This window comes from Plectrocnemia conspersa, unplaced genomic scaffold (assembly GCF_051122295.1).
Source record: "Plectrocnemia conspersa isolate PC_06_02 unplaced genomic scaffold, ASM5112229v1 ptg000009l, whole genome shotgun sequence".
NCBI classification, from domain to species: domain Eukaryota; kingdom Metazoa; phylum Arthropoda; class Insecta; order Trichoptera; family Polycentropodidae; genus Plectrocnemia; species Plectrocnemia conspersa.
Window position 1 is genome coordinate 16,158,356 of NW_028277173.1, and position 20,253 is coordinate 16,178,608.

A 20,253-nucleotide genomic window follows, 5' to 3' on the forward strand; every position below is an offset into this window, starting at 1 on the left:
AAAATTTGCTTGGTTCTTATAAAAAATCCACAATTGAAATCTAGAGCATAAAATAGAATTTAAATATTTTTTTAGTATTTATCGTATATAAATTATGTAAATCGCTGGCAAAAATTTGGTAGTATGGTGTAGTATTGCTTATGTAGAATATAATGCATTTAAAATATTAATGACTTAAATAAAAATATGCTAATTTTTACTATATAAAATGAAAAAAAACATAAAACTTTATTACACACAATATACATAATGGAGACGTGAAATAATAATTCAGTAAATTGAGCTACGTGGGTCGAACCCGTCATTTATTGGTTGCCAAACACACAAACTCATTTGAACGCCTACTTTAAAACATAAAACTATCAATATGCATAAATTAAAATATTTACATTACAATCCTAATAAATATAATATAATGATCATTATCCACCAACGTTTCAGTTGCATAGTTACTTTCTATACTCCGAAACTCGATACTATTTCATACGAGCATATTAATTCTACTCACGTACATATCGTACTACAAGCCTTGTTTTAATTAATAGCACTTGCATTTATACAGTAGTAACACATGTACATCGTATTCATATAATATTATATGAGTGTTTTTTAAATAAAATACCTAACGACACGTGCGCAATTTATATCATACATTTAACAATGTGTTATTCGCTTTAAGGTGTTCTTAAAAGCTCGAGAAGCTCGTGATGGCATGCGTTTAATTATAAAAATGCATTTTTTTTGTATTTACAATAAAAAACAAGATTGTGCTTTAAGGCTAGATTGAGATCAAAGATGTATCAGATGTTTTGTGCGCGTTTAATTATATCCTTTGGATACGCTCGTTTAATGAATGAAAAACTAAGTAAAGCTAAAAGGGTTTTTGTACGTGTTATGGCTTCATTAAATTCTTCGATCGAAGCGTTAATTGAAAGCGATGCAATTTTTATTCTTAATGACTTAATAGCATATTTTAAAATTTATAATTGAACTATTAACTTTAACAACATTGTAGATAATTACTGTCAATTTTACGGATAAGGATTCCGTGTGTGAAAATTGCTACAAGTTCGTGTGAGAGAATCGTACTGTTATTCGAGTAATCGTCAGCAATTTCTCACAGTAAACAAATATTAACATCGGAAAAGTGTTGAATGTTAATTTTGCGAGTATAACCGTGACGGCTGCTTCTATTAAACTGCTTCAATTGTAAGTCGGTTTTTATGGCATCGTTTATATCATTTATTATACCGTTTGTATGACTAAATCGAAACAAAGCATCTAAACATATTGTAGAGTAAAACAGGCGATTAATGAGTAGCTGTAGCTTATAAATTTGTATTATATTTAAATTCTTTTTCGTGAGTTATAATTTTTTCCCTATTGACTACGGATGTCATCGCGATATTACTTTTTTGTAAGCGTCTTATTTCGAATAGTTATTATATTAGTCCATTATTTATTACAGTAATTATAAATTGCTAATTTTTTTATTTTATTTAAAAAATAAATAACGTATAAATACCCAAAAATAAATGGATCAAAAATGACGGAAATCATGTTGCTGTTAAAAAAGCAATGATTAAAAATAAATTTATGAAATTTAATTTCTTACTGCCCTGTAATTATCAATGCGCGACTTTGTAGCCCTTTTTATGAATCATTATGAATATTAAATATCAATGACAAATTTTCTTATACACAAATGAAAATACTAACTTTTTATTTTGTTAAAATATTGTAGTATAATGTAATCAGTTGTACGTTAATCTAACTTTGATGACAGGAAAACTAACTTTGTAAAAAAAATATTAGCAATTTAAGAACTGTTTAGAAAAAATACAATGAAATGTATTGTCCATTTAAAGCCTTTTAAAATGTGGAGATTATAAATAATGAATATTATGATGGCTTATAAAATGCATATTTTATAATAATATATTTAAATGTTATTAATCACATTGAACTATTAAGACTTAATTCAACGTAAAATATATTTATTGCTACAATTAAACCTATATATTTATGTTAAAGAGCTATTCTTCTTATTTTTAAATAAAAACATAGACCTGCAAACGGTTCTTTAAATAATGTACTCAAAATTGAACGTCAACAGGAAATAGCAAACGAAAAAAAAACCAAACATACTATATTTCTTCATGAATGATCAGTGCCTTTGTTTTGTGCAGGCATTAAAGAGTAACGATGCAAATGTGATTACATCCAGATAAGGGGTAGTGGGATTTTTAAAGGGTTCTTATACGCTATTAATTAAATTTTAAACTACTAGCATTCAATATTAGTGGTTGTTTTAGAATCTTAGAAAGTACAATAGCATAATTAATTTGCTGGGTAGTAGATATAAATAATAAATAGTATATTAAAACCGATGACGGTTATAAAAACTATTGTAACTTTAAGTTAAATATTGAAAAGTTAAATTGCTTGTCTGTGACATCACGCTGCTTACAAATTAACTGACAAAAAATGTAAAAAGAATTTTAAGATGGTTGAGAAAGATTAGGCGTTTACGTCTGTCTGTCTTAGCATGAATAAAAATTCTTCATAGTCCATTAGATTGCGTTGCGTGACCGTAGATTGTTGCCATCAAGACTGCAATATCACGGATTTAACCGTGTACAAAAATGCTACTAGAAAAATTGTGGTTTTACCTTTAATATTTTATATATATACATATATATATAAACAAGGTCCCCGAGGGCAAACCCAGGTCCTGGAAAAACAATGATACCGGGCCTCATGACAACAATGGCATTTATATTTTTTTTAACAATATTAATGGGTACGAGTTAACATTTTCTATGCTACAAATAAATATACAAATTAACCACCGTTGCGACATATATTCTGAAATCATATTTTATGAGAAATATTTTAATTACGCATTAAAAATATTAATGTTGCCATAGTGAATTTTTAGTCCAGGTCAAAAGTAATAAAATCGTGCCATCGCGGTGAAAGTGCTTGATTATCAAGCGTTTAAATTAAGACTTTTTATAATAATATTATGCGTGAGAATCTAATAAAGCACATCTAAACCGAATTTTGCCCAATAGGAGAGCGCAAAAAACAATTATCACTTCTCAGGAGGCAAAAATTCACGGCAAAAGCAATAAAATCGTGTCGGCGCCGTCGCAGTGGAAACGCTCGTTACCGAGCGTTCCCACTGCGACGGTGCCGATTATTTTTGCGCTCTCCTATTGACCAAAATTCGGTTTGAATATACTTTGATCAGCCCTTTAATATTAAAAGTCCATAGTAATATTTTTAAAACATAGAGTAACATCGAAATGCAGACAAACTATGGAGCAATATGTAAGATGCGATGTCATATTTTCGCTAGTAGAAATATATATATACATATCTACTGGTGAAAATGTATTTAGACTTTGGACTTTAGTCAACAATAATTTGAAAACAAATTTCAACACAAATGGAGATTTCAACCGCGTCGGAAAAATTCAATCTGTCCCTTTGAATAATAATGTTTATTGTGAAAGTACTACTTAGAAAGTGAGCGCTTTTGAAGGCAATGTTCCGCTCCTTTTATATTTTGTATGTATAAAAAGGGCTGAAGTAACTAATACCTTAAATATATCAATACATACATCTCAAACAACTGTAGCTTACTCCATATTCATAATTTGATATCAGTTTTTACTTTTTTAATAAATATATTATTGCTATGATTTTTTCAGAGTCGGGCCCCGCAAAGGAATTTATCCCCTCTCTCCCCCTCTCGGGAGGTCTGGATATATACATATAAAATAAATGTATGTTGTAATTTATATGTGCATAATATTTTAACTTCGTGGAAGTTGTTCACGTCTGTCTTGCTTGTTGGATTCGCGTTAGCTTTCAACATTTTTCAAAGAATTTCTCACAAGCGGAGGCTGCAAAAATGCAAAATCCATGTTTTGGTCCCATTCGCGTATAGCACGCTAGAAATTCTACTATTTGAATAGTCGTGACTAGCACGTTCCTCGCCTTACCGGGAATGCTACGGATATGGAACGTGAGTTTAACCAATGTTCAGGAACGGTAAAACCGTAGACGATTTTTCCTAGAACTATCTCAAACCGTCGCGAAAATATCACAAAGCGTTTGAGATTATCGGAGCTATAATACATACGTGACTTCAGGAAAGGAAAAAAGAGAGAAAGGACCTATTTTTAAATGCGAATATATATTTATAATAAAATTGAATATATTATTCAGCTTGTCAAAATATATATTGAAAGATACTCAAACACATCTACTATCAAAGCTTAGCGGCAAATCACATATAATATTGTAAGCTAGACGATATATTTCACTTGATTAACCTAAGGTGAAATGGTACAAAACACCCGATACTAAAATATGAAGTTCTGTTAATGATACTCATAATATAGATATTATAAAATCATATAGATAATATTATTATGTATCGCATACATACATATATAATTTTTCTTAGCAAAGTCTAATTAAATTTATGTTAAAATGCAAAACATATTATATTGAAATATTATTTTATAATTGGATTGGCTGTTAGAAAAAGTTAATTTCCAATTAATCATATTGTTTTCTGAGAGCATGTGGCTTTAATAAGTGTATAAATTAAATTTGTTCAATTCTCACGCAATTAATCAAACGGATGAGTTATCCGAGTGGGTGGAGTCGATTTGTATCTACGTAAACACAATATACGGTAGTCGGTAAACAAAGACGACATTAATCATCTGGCAAGTTGAGTAATTAACCAAAGATTCAAATCGTTAAAGTTCGCCTTTGAATAAATCATGATCAAGCTCGAGTTTAACTAAGTACGCATAATCGATTGGTTCTTGTTAGTCAGAGATGCTCACAATTAAAAAGAGTTTTACAAAAAAATATTTTATCGCGTAAAAGATAAATTAAGCTTAATACTAAGAGGTAAAGATGACGAAAAAAATTAATTGAAGAAGTTATTTATTTAGATATTTTTTATAAAAAGGTATGCTTAATCAAATTACTGTAATTATAATATAGAAAGAATTATTATGTCACGAAACAAAAAATACCTTTAAACCTACTATTTTTTACTACGAGTATTATATTTTTTTACTTGTAAACACAATACTTATATGTGGTTTTTATTGGTTAATCCAAAAATGAAAGTCGTTTTTTTAATGAAGCAAAAAAATACTTTTAAATGTTTATTTTAATTCTAATGATACAAAATGTAATTTCTTTTCAAAGATATAATCTTCTCCCATCTAGCGGTCATTTTTTTATTTCCATTAGCATAATATGTTTAAAGCTTTGCTTCGAAATATTTCGACAGCCCCGTTTTCACAGTTAAGTGTTGCATCGATCGAAATAATGATGATGAGATAAAATCTTTCAGCAAAGTTCCTAGATATTATATACAGTTAGGGCGTTAGCATTGTCATGTTGTACTTCCTCATGCACAATTTAGCTGGTCTCAGTAGAAGCTAGCTCTTGATGTTTGGGTAGATTTAGAAGTTTTATTATCCATCCCTTTGAAAGATCCAGAAGTTATTCGCTGAATTCATGTGGAACACATACAACTTGTTTCCAAGTCTTCTCAATCTTCTTAATGTGTCTATGCACTGTTGCTTTGGACTGGTTTAGTTTCTCGGCCAGCTGATGGATATTTTAAGTTGGATTTGCTTCATATAAATTGTTTATTTGCAACAAAATTCAACAATCGTGTTGAGATGTGTTCTAACACAGATATAATAAAATAAGTACTCAAATATCAACGAATGTTAAAAATTCAATTAAAAAAAATAGCATTAATTTCGTGAATTCCTAATATATAGTTTAGGTCTTAAACTTATGTATGTAAAATACAAATTAAATTTAAATAAAAAAAAATTAGTATAATATATAATCTTATTAATTTAAATAAGTTTATAATTTATTATTATTTATGATGAATAATATATCACCAAATTACCCTTATAATACTTTTATTATTGCGTATTCTTTGATTGATTTTAAGTTAATAAGGTGTATAAATTTTATATATTATACGTATATTTGATTAATGTTTAATTCATACATTGTTAACATAATAAAAAAGAATATCACAGCATTTTTTAACATATATAAATACCACTAAAAGATTTATCAGCGACTATGTAGTGGACAAAAAAATACATTAATAAATTATCATAAATTAACAGGATCCTAAAGTTATAATCAACACATTATATCTTTTATCAGTATAAAACTAACTAGTTATACTAGTTAGTTTTATCCTAAAAGTTCATGTCCACAATTATAGAACTCCAATAAATAAATAAATCACGCATGAATCAAATTATAAATAATTTTACGACACAAACTTGTTCACCTCAAAACTTCTATTAAGTGATGTAATGACAGGAACGGTATTGCGATCGTGGCTGATTCAGCCAGGTAATATTAACTCATAACTTGATAAGTGACTACTCGTGACCAGAAGTGAATGAAGTTTGCGGTTGATACGAATAATTTATGTTATTCTGTGGAAGTGACAATACGACTTTTTTGAGTCTATTAAAAATAAAATGAATGCGAATCACCAGTCAATTAATAAGATTTAAATTAATGTCAATTATACGTATCATTAAGGCTATAAATTGTTTTATATGTGAATATCGTGACTGAAACCTAATACGAAGTGATTAAATGCGCATATATCAAATATACTAAACATCGCGACAAAATACCTGGGTCATATGAAAAGTTCGCTACCTGATGTATAGCTGTTGGTAACATATCCTATTGTTACAGTCAATATAAATAAAATGTGAAATTGCAAAAAAATATGTTAAATCATGAAAAAGGTTTATCGCCAATGGATTTTTTGTAGCGAGATACAAAAATGTGTTTTATAATAGACGACATTTATGTACAACCAAAAAAAAAAAATGCAGAATTTTAACGTGATCATTTGAGTTGAAATTCTAAGAATGTTACGACACTAAAAATCATTAAAAAGTGCACAATATTTTTCTAAAAGATCACCGATTAAAGATGTTTGAAATTGATAACTCTAGAGGTATGTATCTTAGATGAACGATAATTACATATACTAGTTTGCTATCAGCAAAATAAGTACCGCGCTTGTTAAAACTTTATATAAAATGAAATTTATTGTAGGTATCTGAGAGTGTTTGAACTGTTAAAAAAAACACTGCCTTTTTTTGTAAATTTTTGAAAGCCAAGTCTTGATGACATAAACACAATATTAGTTAAGTAATGAAAACATAGATATACTGCACTACCTAAGAAATCTAAAGCTATATTTTGTATGCAGATTATGTCTACCATTTTTTAATGCAAAGATATTGCTCATTTATAAGTTTTTCAAAGAGCAAAGCTATTAAATCTGAAAATTACTAAATTATCAAAAATCACTGAATTAAAGTAAGATTTGATTTAAAAAATCAGATTTTCTCTTTTGATTTATATCCGCTTGAATTTAATCTGCTTTTATACTTAAAATATACTATATTATGTTCTAGTTCAAGGGTTTGCAAATTACGACTCGTAAAATAAATCCAGCGATTTAATTTGTGCTATAACGGAACAGCTAACCATCGAGTTGAAAATTTGCTAAAAGTTAATTCGTCATGTCACTGTTAAATCCAGAAAAGAATAAACTAGTAGGCTCTAAGGGTCATGCCTTTAAAACAGAATATGTAATTTTTTTTTAATTAGATGACAAAGCACAATATTTATAGTGCTATACCATGTCTATACTAAAATAATACAATATACATCGTCATAAACAGAAAAAGACACGATATTTATAGCTTGCAAAAAAGTAACGATCAGATAAGTTAAAAAGTTCAAAAAGGATTTTTTATGACAACGATTTTTTTGTGAAAATAAAATGAGGAAAATGAGAATTAAATAACTGAAGTCAATTTATGAGTAGTTCATTTAATAACTAATAAAATAAAGCGGTTTACCGATGGTTAATTAATAAAGTCATGCATGATTGTTGCAGCTTTATTTTAATCTGGTGAGAACAGTTGCAAGTGTTAAGTACATTGTGAGTAACATCAATAGGCAATTCAATAAAAAAAAGGAATTGATATTTTATATGATGTAGTGTTTCAAATCACTTAAATATGTATAAATTATGATACTAAATGATTTATGAACATATACAGCATTTATTATTATTATTGCTTTTTATTAGCATTAAAATTTATTCTACATTTTTAATAAAATTGTAAGTAACCTTAATAAAACATATGCATTCTCTAACCAATGCTTACAGAATTATTAGAAAAACCATTAAGAACTGTCCGATATCAAAAATCTACAATTATTTGTATGCTGGCTAAAATATATATATTATTAATTATTAGTTAGTTCAATGGCAATATGTGTAAATTGGTTAAATCTTTTATTATAAAATAAGTAATTTTCTAGATTTGTGTCTAGTTATTTTAACCGAAAAAATATGATTATGCAATACAAATACTACATTTTGCACTGTTACTTTAAAGAGCAGTAAAGCTTTTTATGTAACATGCTATTTAAGTGATTTTAAAATAATTATATGATTATCATAGCAAAGGTATCAGAGTGTTTATAATAAGATTTTTTCACCCAAAAAAAGATCATCGATTTACTATTTTTATAAATAAATATAGACAGGCGCAATATAATTTTTGTATAAATATCCTTGATCAATTTAATTTATTTTATCTATTATAAAATATATATGGAATAATTAAGTAATATTAATTACATTTTTGATAGATTTATTAGCAGATGTTCTTAATATTGAAGGAAATAATTGAAATAAAGTCAGGTCGGAACTTATATTATATGCATTTATATAATTTTAGTAAAGAGTTAAATTAACTGATCACATTTCCAAGTACTAGTAAGTAATACGATTATGAAAGCAATAAAATATATAAAGAAGTTGGAGTACCACCATATCAACGAAGGTTTCAATTGTTTGATCTATTTTTTTATTCATAAACCACTCGATTATATTTAATGTTTTATATTTAAAGACTATAATCGTGAAGCAGCTAAACAGTTATAACAGTATATTATTGTGGTGTATTATATTACGAAATAAGGTAAAAAGTAGATAATATTGAGAGCTTTACCCTAAATGACAAATGTTCACTTAAACCAAACAATATATATTATACTAAAGAAAATAGATATACATTTTTTTAAACGACATTTTATAGTTGCACAACACATAAATAGCTTTTATCTAATGCTATTTCTAAGAAGCGTGATGTTAGAAGACGCTATCTCATCTCACATAATACCTGCGCCTCGCTAAGATGAAAATAACTTTATAATATTGCATCTGATAAGTTAGTCATACATAATAAATATTTACTTACTCGTTGCACGGCTTGACGGCCGTTTGCTTGACAGTGACCATAGTGGTAGTCATCCCTTGACTGCTAAAGTCCATGCCGTTCCTACCGGACGACAAAATTTCCAAAATGCCATTCCTGTCTCTGGCGCATCCGTTTTGGGGTTGGTTCTGGAAGGTCAGTTGTCCGTTAAAATCACTATTCTTTGGCGGTGAACTTTGTACTGAAGTTCTTTTGAATTGAACGTTTGCGTTGATAACTCCATCTGCACTAATGGTCGCTTCTTCGGTCACTATGACAGCTGCGCCATTTTTGCAAACCGTGGCAGTGCTTCGTTCGAAAACGCCTCCATTCGTAGGTGAAAGCAAGGCTTTGTTAAAGGATATGATGGGTCGCTCTATTTCTTCGAAGCACCTATCGTTTTGGTACGCTAGATTTGTTCGTTGATTATGGTTGAAGCTATCACTCGAACTTCTAGGAGATGGCGTTTGAGGACTTCCGGTTTTGAAGCCGTAAACAGTTTCGGGATTGTTTCCAAGCAAATAAGGATCTTGATAGCATGGGTAGGAGATTGGAGATTTTGTTTTGACGTTCGGTTTCTTTTTTGTAACATCGTTATTTGTCTGATCGCTCAATTGACTATCGAAGTTTCCGAGCATAAAGTCATCTTTAAGTTCTGTAATTTTTGCTCCTTGGCTCTGATTATTGCCATAGTTCTTGTTGGCTTTTCTGCCGTAGAGTTGTCTGTAGTACTTCTCTTGATCGCCGTACATCCAACACACTTTCCACCATTGTTTGCACATAAGAATGTTTGCCGAACTCGTAGTCTTTATTTGACTATTAGCCATCGTCGACATATTGGAGTATTTCTTTGATATGCCGCCACATGCACGAGTTTATTATTTTATCATATTCTGTAAAGTAAACCATAAATAATGCATACGTAGATCGACGATAAAGAAATGTAAATGTGTCATGGCAGCGGGATGCCAGTTACAAGAATTTTGTTATAAATAATACGCACGATCGATGGAATTTTTATTTAAACTTTACGAAGCTTTGCTTTCGACATAAGTCATTCAAATGAAGACGAATAACTAACAGGAGTCGTATTGTAAAGTTGTATTTAACGAGGTATTTAAATTCGCATTTTGCTCGACACTTTCCCTTTGGATCTTTTGAGCGAGTGCTTAATCATCAAGAATTTATATTATATCAAATGATGATGGTGAAAAGGCACAGCATCGACCTTACATCTTATGGCTTTAAGCATACAGGTATTAAACATTTTTATTTTCAATCAAATTTAAGTGCATATAAAGATGAAATAAATTTAATGTTAATCGCGTAACGAAAGGTAAGGCGAGAGCTTAAATATTATTATTGCATCAAAATCATATATTGCATTTAACTTCTGTAGCTAAAAATATCAAAAAACATAGCTATAAAAATGTTACAGAACTTCTAAAGCTCGCTTAAAAGCTCGATTCAACAACACGGAAATCGTTCAACAAGCTCATGATAAAATGGATTCGAATCGATCGTTCAACTGATTTTTAATAAATCAAGCTTCTTATCTCATTGCACGATCTGACCGGCGAAATTGTGAGATGCTCGCGTTTATAAAAATTTCCTCCTGGAATCGTTCTTAAGATAGGATCTGTTGGAGGAAATGCAACAATCACGGTGGTTCGTGCTCGGACGCTCCAAAGAGATTCCTTCTCTAATAATCGAGATGTTCATCGAAAATATCTGCGGAGGTAAACTCGTGCAATGGGCGGGTCTGACACGTGTCTTCCACCGGTCATCCATCCAAAGAAGATTAGTGAAGATCGTCTGTAATTTCGTGTAACACAAATCTGCCGCGATACCAAATTGCTAGCTGCGAGTGCACGTAAGAAATTATCCCAATAATAATACGAGCATCAATGAAAACGGTAACAAGATAAAAACGCATCTACTAACGTGAATTCAATCTATGTAATTGAATAATAATGGATTATTAATCATCGTATTCCGCATAGCATCGCGGAGATTAATTTTTGAGAAAATGATATAAATCTTTGATTAAATTAAAATTAAAAAATTTTGTACGTGTGTTCGTTCTTATGGAGAGTATACTTATGAGAGATTAAGATTTCTGCAATCATTACGAGATGGTATCGGCGCTGTAATCCTTTGGAAATTTAATAAGAACAAACCAATTTAAGCCAATTACTGAGAGTCAAGCTTGAAAGCTTTACTTTAGCTACGTTCTGAAAAGCTTTATTCGATACTTTTATTTTGCAGCGAATGATATATAAAATGATATTTTATATTTTTATATAAAATATAATAAATATTTTTGATACATTTTAATTAAAAATAAAAAATATTTATGTGGTATTTACTGAGCGAACTTTTTCTTGTTGTTAATAAAATATTTCTGTACTATGTTAAAATAAAATTTAAATTTAACATTAAATTTTATAACTTTAAGCACACTGCCATTAAATACCGATATATTATAAACTATCGATGCAAACACTGAATTTTTTTTCTTTAATAGTACTAAAAATAACCAAAATGGCTGCAACTTTTTTTTAAAACTGACATTAAAAATATACGTTTTTTATATATTTTTAATACTTATAATCTATCATTTTTTTAACGTAATACGTATTAAAATGCTTGTATATTTTATTAAAACTCTTATAGAAATATCCGTGTGTATAGATTATCCGTACTTAAAATAAATTATTTTAGGGGCATAAACATAGATCATTAAAGGAAACGGAGATAAAAAATCTTCTTATTGATTATTTAAACCAAAGAAAAGCATGTACGAATATAGATCTTCCAAGGTTGATTAAAAAAAAAATGGGTTTATGCGAGATTTTAAGAAAAGTAAAGGGCTGCCATATAAAGCAAAATTGTTTTTGCTTTATATGGCAGCCCTTTTAAAAGACTTTTCAAAACTCTTGCTTATGAAGATGATAGCTTAATTAATTTATGAAAAATATAACGACATTGGATGCTATACACGCAAAAGCACAATCTTGGTAAAGCCAGTAACGCGTATTTTATCGTTGAGAAAGATGTCCTGACAATGAGAATACAAGTGAAGAAAGTACTAATCACATTTATCACTGAAGGCACTGACTTCTGTTAAAACTGTACTGGTCTAGATCAATCTGAGGGGATTCATATATAACTATATAATAGCTCTCAGAAAAATTTGTACTGATATTCAAAAATTATAGGGGGACTCTTTAAAGCAATAATTTCCTAATAAATAAAAAATAATAACATTTATTTTAAATATATTAAAAATTAAATAAAAAAAATATTTTATCAGTGCCCTTCATCACAAACATTAAGAGTTTACTGTAAAAAAAAAACTAAAAACTTTTTTTTAAAACTAAACTTATGTATTTGAATTACTAGTCTATATAATATGATATGAAAATGTCTTTGGTAGTGATTTTTATAAATAAAATTAGTTTAACTAAAATATTTTTAATTAACGCATTTTTAAAGACGATTTAGAAAAGCCTAATAAGACTGAGCTGGAAGCAAATATACGTTTAATGCCTGAGCCAAAGAAATCAATTTTTCTGGTATTTTCTTTAAAGAAATCGACTATAACTATAGAAGTTAGTATTTTATCAGCTTATAATCTACATATTTACTTTTTTATATTATTGATGCTCAAGTAGGTAATTACAAGCTTTCATTAGCTTAAAATTAATTTAATAGAATATATAAGTATTAAAAATAAAATCTCAACTATTTATAAAATGTATACAATATATTATAGCTTAGCATAACTAATCATAATATAAAAATTATGCAATAATTTAAAAAAAAAGATCATTAAAATCTAAATAAAAAAATAGTGACCATAAAATTCAAAATAAAAATTCTGCAATAATTTAAAAAAAAAATCATTGAAATCTAAATAAAAAATAGTGAATGACTCAGTATCAGAATATAATTTTTGTATCATCTTATCCATGATACAAAAACTTGTAATACAATGCTATTAACTAAGATACTCAATTAATTATAAGCTTTTACTTGCTATAATTTAATTAACACTATATTGCCAATCTGATATATGTTACTAAGAATCATCTTTACATGTTATATATGTATATACTCTGCTATTATCTGGTAATGTGTTTTTGTTACAGCTTAACTCTTAATTAAACGGCATTATCGAGCCCATAAATTAGTTAATCGATGCGAGCGAGAGTTACCGGCGCTATCTCGTAGTATAAACACACACACATAAAATATATATTCGAATGAAAGAATCGAAAGCCCGGGGTTCGTTTATCGCCATTTTGTTTTGCGGCTGCCACAAAACTTGTTACATTAATTACGGCCTTGTTGGATGGCCGCACGGCAACACGACACCTCTCTCCGCTTCGACTTGTTCGATTATTAACACGCCGATGGTGTTTCAGCGGCCTGTCAAAACATAAAACGATATTGAAGGGAATTTAGATAAGAATCTGATGACACGCAGCAAATAGGGAAATTAATCCAAAAAAAGTGTGACCCTAACCAAGAAAGGTGCTTGACAAATTTATGCTAATTAATGGATATCAAGCGACTCGGGTGTTACAAGATTTGTAATTTAATGAGATCACGAATTACAGATGAGAGAATACTTCTCGTGTTTATAAATACGATTGAGATTATATTTTATGCAAGGAATTCGATTTTAATATTCATTTTAAAATATTAAGTAAACCAGAAATAAATGTATTTTTTTTTAATTTAACAAAAATTGTGAACTTCATTCAGCCCAATTTTTAAATCACATATTATTTTTTATCATATATAATTGCCGTAGATAAATATTAATAACTTTGGTTTTAAAAGAACTAAAGAAGAGAAAATTGTTATACAAAAATTAAAAACAATTTAATACAAGGGCTAAGAAATGTATAATTTTTATAAAACTAATTTTCTTAAGTAGGCAAGACGCAAAAGTTTAAGAAAAACTGCTCAAAATAAACTATACTTATATATTGTTTAATTAATCTACAACGTTTTTTAAAAAATCTGTATGATTAACTAGTAATATTTAAATAGGTAAATAATAAAGCAGTAAGTGTCTAATCAAAGAAATTAATTATCTTTATTTTACTTGTATATTAAAAATCACATGAGACACTAAAATTAAAATATTTGTCTTTAGCATTATAAATATACAAAGTAATAATTCTATACCACATACAAAAATGTAATTATTCACGTTGTCCAATAAATAATGAATTAAAGCCGTTTTTCTGAAGCAGTCACAGGCATGCAATGCAACATTAACATTTTTATTCATCGTATATATTTATAGCTTTAGCATAAATCGCACTCAAATATATAACACATTGAAAACGAAATGATTTATAAACGCAGATATTTACGACACACAATTCGGACTATATATAATATCCAACGCGATCCAACTGAATTAGGACGAACCGAATAAACCGGTACAGGTTGGGCATTTGCAAAAAATGTATGTAGGTAAAATTCGGCATGCTTGCCAGAAATATTTGCATAAATTTTATTACCGCACTATAAACACAAGAAAGCGTATCGTTAAAACTATATTTTTACGACCCGCCCCAAGACTACGGTCATTGATTTAAGGCAAAATTATATCGCTGATGTGATGTAAGTGGCAAAGTTCAAGTTTAATTAAACGCGAACACAATTAACTAAAAGAGACGAGGTGTGCCAATGAATAAAGGCATGACATGTCACGGTGTTCCTGTGTGGTCACCCCTTGTAAAAGCGCTAAGGAATTTAAATGAGCTTAAAGCTCCGTCGCCGTACTTTATTTCGCTCAAGGTTTCATTGAATTCGCATTATTTATTTACAGTAAAAACAATTGTTTTATTTTATTGCACAAGCACGAGGTATCATTGTTAAGACTTTATTACGGTGGGGTAGAGGTCAGAGTTATAAATTGGTATATGTATATTGGATTTGAGGTGTGCTAATAATATACTATGCGAATGTTTTCTGATTCATAAAGCAATTACGTAATGTTTTCTATATGTCGATTTATTTAATGGATGAAATAATAAACTCAGCGTATATGAAACTAGTATTTTGCTAAATTATTCTCATATCAAATGATAGAGATATGTTATATGTAAAATTATTGTATTGTATCAAAAAAAAAAACATTTCACATCGCTCATTTTAGAAAATATGTGTGCTCAAAATAATCGTATATATATTGTAGAAAAATAATTTAATAATTTATAATACTGTCTATAGAAACAGTAATAAAATAAAAATATTCTTTAAACTCAATAACATAATAAAAAATATTTTTATATATATTATGTATTTTTTAGTGAAGCTATATTTTTATTTGCTTATATAATATTTCGGTAACTATTTCACTGTTCAGTGAAATAATTTTCGAATACATTTTTACGGATATATATATTTCTACTAGCAAAAGTAAATTATAACTGATTAACACTAGTGAAAATATATGCTGCTCTAAAATGTCTTTGATGCTCAATTAGATCGTTGTGAAACATCTATTTACTATTTAAACCCTAACCTAACCTATACGAATTAGCTTAATTTATTTATTTATTTATTCAAATTATGACATTTCTTAAAACAATAGTAATTTATATAATAATATAATATTTAACTAGAAGAAATTTTGAAATATCAGTCAATGCAATTAAAATAATTGATTCCTAATTAAAAAAAAAATGTATTTAAATTGTATGAATATAATTGGATAATTTCAGTATTATTACATTTATATTTAAAAAATCCACAACGGGTATTTATTTTTAGTTAGCACTGTATATATTTTACACATGAATATTAATATAATTTTTCCATTAACAGTTATCACGATCAATGTTTAATTTGGTACGTTAAATGAAACGAGTTCCCGCGCGCGATAATGTGTCCGAATCTCGGCACACAAAAAGCCAGGAATTTATTTATTGATTTATATCTGGACATTTTTGACAAGTTCATTTAATGGAGTTCAAGACCGACACCGAGTGATAATGCAAAGTGACGTTTCGATGAGAGATACGAGCGATTATGACACCTGAAATTCATACCTTAATACTGACGAATTTAAAATATTCCATTAAATATTATATATATAAATGAAACCCTTTGTTTATAATTAATTCACAAATCCTTATCTATTTTTTAGCTTAACACCAACGTTGAGTGCTTCGATCCTCCGCTTATTTTGACAAGGCAAACCTGTTTTTATGTTTCAACAATTCGACTTTAAAACAGTAGCAGAGCCGTTCAAAAATATATCTCTATACATTTTTTGTGGATGTCCAAGTTTACGATTTAAACAACACGTACGTTTGGTACTTCGAATGCGTTAAGTTTATAGTTAATATTTAACCGACGTGTTCAGAGAATCCCAATTTACGACAAAACACAGAACCGGTTATCGATTAATAACAGTGCTGCATTTTTATGACGCACATTGACCGTTTTATCTTGTCGATGTATCAAGAACTAGAAGAGAACGTGATTGAACTACGCGTATATAAATTATGGTAAAGGTATTTATTTTAATATCGTATATTGTATAACGTAACATACGAGCAATATAATTTGTAAATTTAATACGGGTTTGTTTTCCCTTTTCGCAATAAATCAAAAAAGCATGGACTGCGGTGACACGTGTGATTTAATGTCGTTGGCCATTTTTGGTCTACCCCTGCAATATTCCGTTCATGTTGTTATGTTCTACATAACATTTTTTTCTTGTTGTAAATAATTAAAATTTCTCTGCGGATACGTCCGTCATTATTAGATCGAGCAAAGTCGCTTTCATTACTCAAATTTTAGTAGACGTGTCATTTTTTATACTCGACTCGATAATTGGCGCAATGTATATAATTATCGATTTTGATTGTCAGATTTCATTATCGACGTTGGCAATTGGCCACTTTTAAATGTGTTAAATTATAGCACTAATAGAAGTTTATTATTTTTATTAAAATCAATTTAGATCTGCTTAGTATCATTTGGACCAATTCGCAGTGTGAGAAGCATAAATATCAGATATAAAATATTCCCAATAAAATATTCACTTCATTTCTAATTTATAAACATAACAATTTTCATTGATAACAAATAAAAACCATGTTTTTAATTATATTTTTATAAATCAGTCTTACTTTCAAAGTATAAATAAATAATTCTATAAACTTATGATTATGATTTTAAAAATATGAGAAGATTTAGAAATAGGTTAATATTTTAAGAACACATCATAGTTAAAGAATATAAAAATGCAGTAACATACTGTTCAACACGAAAAATATTGTATTATGCTATACATTTTAACTGAATTTTTCATTGCAGTAAAGACATTCAAAGACATTGACCTTTATATGCACATGTAATTGCTACAAAAAATGCAATTGTTATAATAGGACAATTTACAAGGATGGTTCTACCTTCTTGACAATACTGGGAAAGTACAATTTAACCAGACAATGTTAACTTTATAGTAGTAGCGTACTTATAAAATAAATGTACTATTTACTTATAAAATAATAAGCGATCTATATATTGCAAAACCCGTTTCAAAATTGTTTTAAATCACGATATTACGGTTCAACCCATACATTAATAATGTATATAAATACATGTATAAACAAACGTACATACATGTTAATTAAGTATTATTACTTCTAATATAATATGAAAAAATCAAACCAAGCTTTTAATATTGCTTCTGTTATTAAAAATATTTACTTATTTATTGTAAATTTTCCGTTATATCATGAAATTGTAAATGTAAATTATAGACATATAATTTATTAATTAAAAAATATTATTACAACAATAAATTTATGGCATTATGCTTAATTTAAATTATTTATCGCGATATTTATCTATGAGATTAGGAATACCTAAGAAAACCTAATCTGTGATGATCGATGTGAATTATGATTATATAATAAACATTAATTGTAATAATCCCACAGAAACTATTAAAATTAAAATATACTAACTCAGATCTTTTATATATTTATCACTGACTATACTACTGGTTTATCATACTAGGGCATAATTTTCGATCAATTTCAACAATGCGTAAAATTTAAGTAACTATAAATACATTTAATAATAATAATTTTTGGAAAGGAATTTGCTGCTCAAAATCTTGTTGGTTATGGAAAATTCCCTTGCTCATTTTTTAGACCTTGAGGACGACTTACTAGAGTATTTTAGTTCCTTGAGATTATGTCTCTTTCTCCCTACACTACATATTGGTTTATGAGTGTTTCAAAATACGGGAAATTTTGACTTGATTTACGAACAATGTCAGTACATATTTCATCACTTTTTCCCCATCTGATTCGATAGTTCTTCTTGCAGTGAAGACACACTTCTTGGAAAATAATTTGCCACCATAACGACCAAGTTTTTTTGGTCATGGACAATGTTCCTGCTCATACTCCAGACTTTGAGGAGGACTTACTGGAGAAATTCAAGTTCAGTAAGTTTAAGTTTCATCCTCTTATCACCACACCATTACTCCAACCCATAAGTCAGCAGTTCATTTCGAACTTTAAAAAGCTTAACATTGAATATCTATTATTGCGATGCTCAGAGATTTTTGCAAAAATCAAGAGAATCCTCAATTCTGCTTGGAGATTATTAACCTAATTGCGTTGACGGGCTTGTTCATGAATAGGATCCGTCAATTCCCCATGAAAGTGTGTCCTTCTTAAAGAACATAGGACTGTAGGTAAATAATGAAGATTTTCATGAGTTGGTGTAGGAACAAGGTTTGATGCTAACCACCAAATGGCTCTCAAGAGTTATATTAAAAAATAATGAAAATTGGCATTTACAACAACTAAGAAATAAGCCTTTCACTAAAAAAATATATTTCTCGGCTTTAAATAATTAAATAACTAAAAAACGTATCGTCAATTACTGTTTTCTTAAACATCACAGTACAGTAAACAAAAATTTACTAGTATAACGTAGGTTATTTTTAAGATTTAATTTAGTAAAATTAATAAATACAATTTTAGGCTAAGTAAAATATTTTCAATTTTCAATTTTTATTTTTTATTGATAATATAATAATATAGCAGTGACTTTCTTCCAAAATACAAAGTAAAATATATTTTATCGAGAACTGCAAAGTATAGAGTAATAAGAAAGTGTAACTATAATTTTTAAAATAATAGCAATTTAATAATGAGACTCATTTTTTATATTTCCAAAAATGTGAATGTGAACTTAAAACCTAATGAACTAAATTTAATAAACTATATATTATAATATTGAATAACCATGAATATCGCATACAAATTGATAATGTATTTTTTTAATAATTGTAATATTTTGATGCGTTTTAAAAATATACCTAATTTATGGTGTCTAAATATATGTTTGTGTCATTAAATTGTACTGTTTTAAAATGCTGTTTATCAAAAAGTACAAGTGACTTGTATATATAAATCATCTTCATGTTAAAAATAGAGCAATAAATCTATATTTGATCCCTCTTGATAATAATCCAACATATTAAAATGGTATATAAACATTTTTTATATAAATTTATCTTTATGTATCTATCATTTTGGTACATCTTTGTACCTGTCCGATCGATTCAGTCCATGTATTGTTTTACGACCGGTACAAGTTCATGGGACTCGTGTCCTGTCTGTCAAAAGCACGACCGGCAGGGGAAGACTAATCACGGTCAGAGATGATAAATAACGACTGGTTGTAACGATTGACCAGTCATCGGCGTATATTGGTCTCAGAGCAGAAAGCTCCAGATGATGATAATGCCCGATTCGCCTCGCGATACGAAGCGAATAGATTTTCATGCCATTGTCGAAAGTGCTCT

The 20,253-nt window shown here is 28.6% G+C and overlaps 1 protein-coding gene across 6 annotated transcripts in view; it reads right to left on the minus strand.

Annotated features, from left to right (window-relative positions):
* LOC148232059 (uncharacterized) overlaps positions 1–20,253 on the minus strand; it is a 282,135-nt gene that overhangs the window by 109,411 nt on the left and 152,471 nt on the right. The window contains exon 2 of one of the 6 annotated variants that reach the window (XM_088192739.1): positions 9,387–10,276. The exons of the other annotated variants lie outside the window; for them this stretch is intronic. Within the exon in view, the coding sequence (XP_088048865.1) occupies positions 9,387–10,219 (833 nt within the window). The 5' untranslated portion in view covers positions 10,220–10,276. The remainder of the gene's footprint in view (positions 1–9,386; positions 10,277–20,253) is intronic. 6 annotated transcript variants of the gene reach the window in all.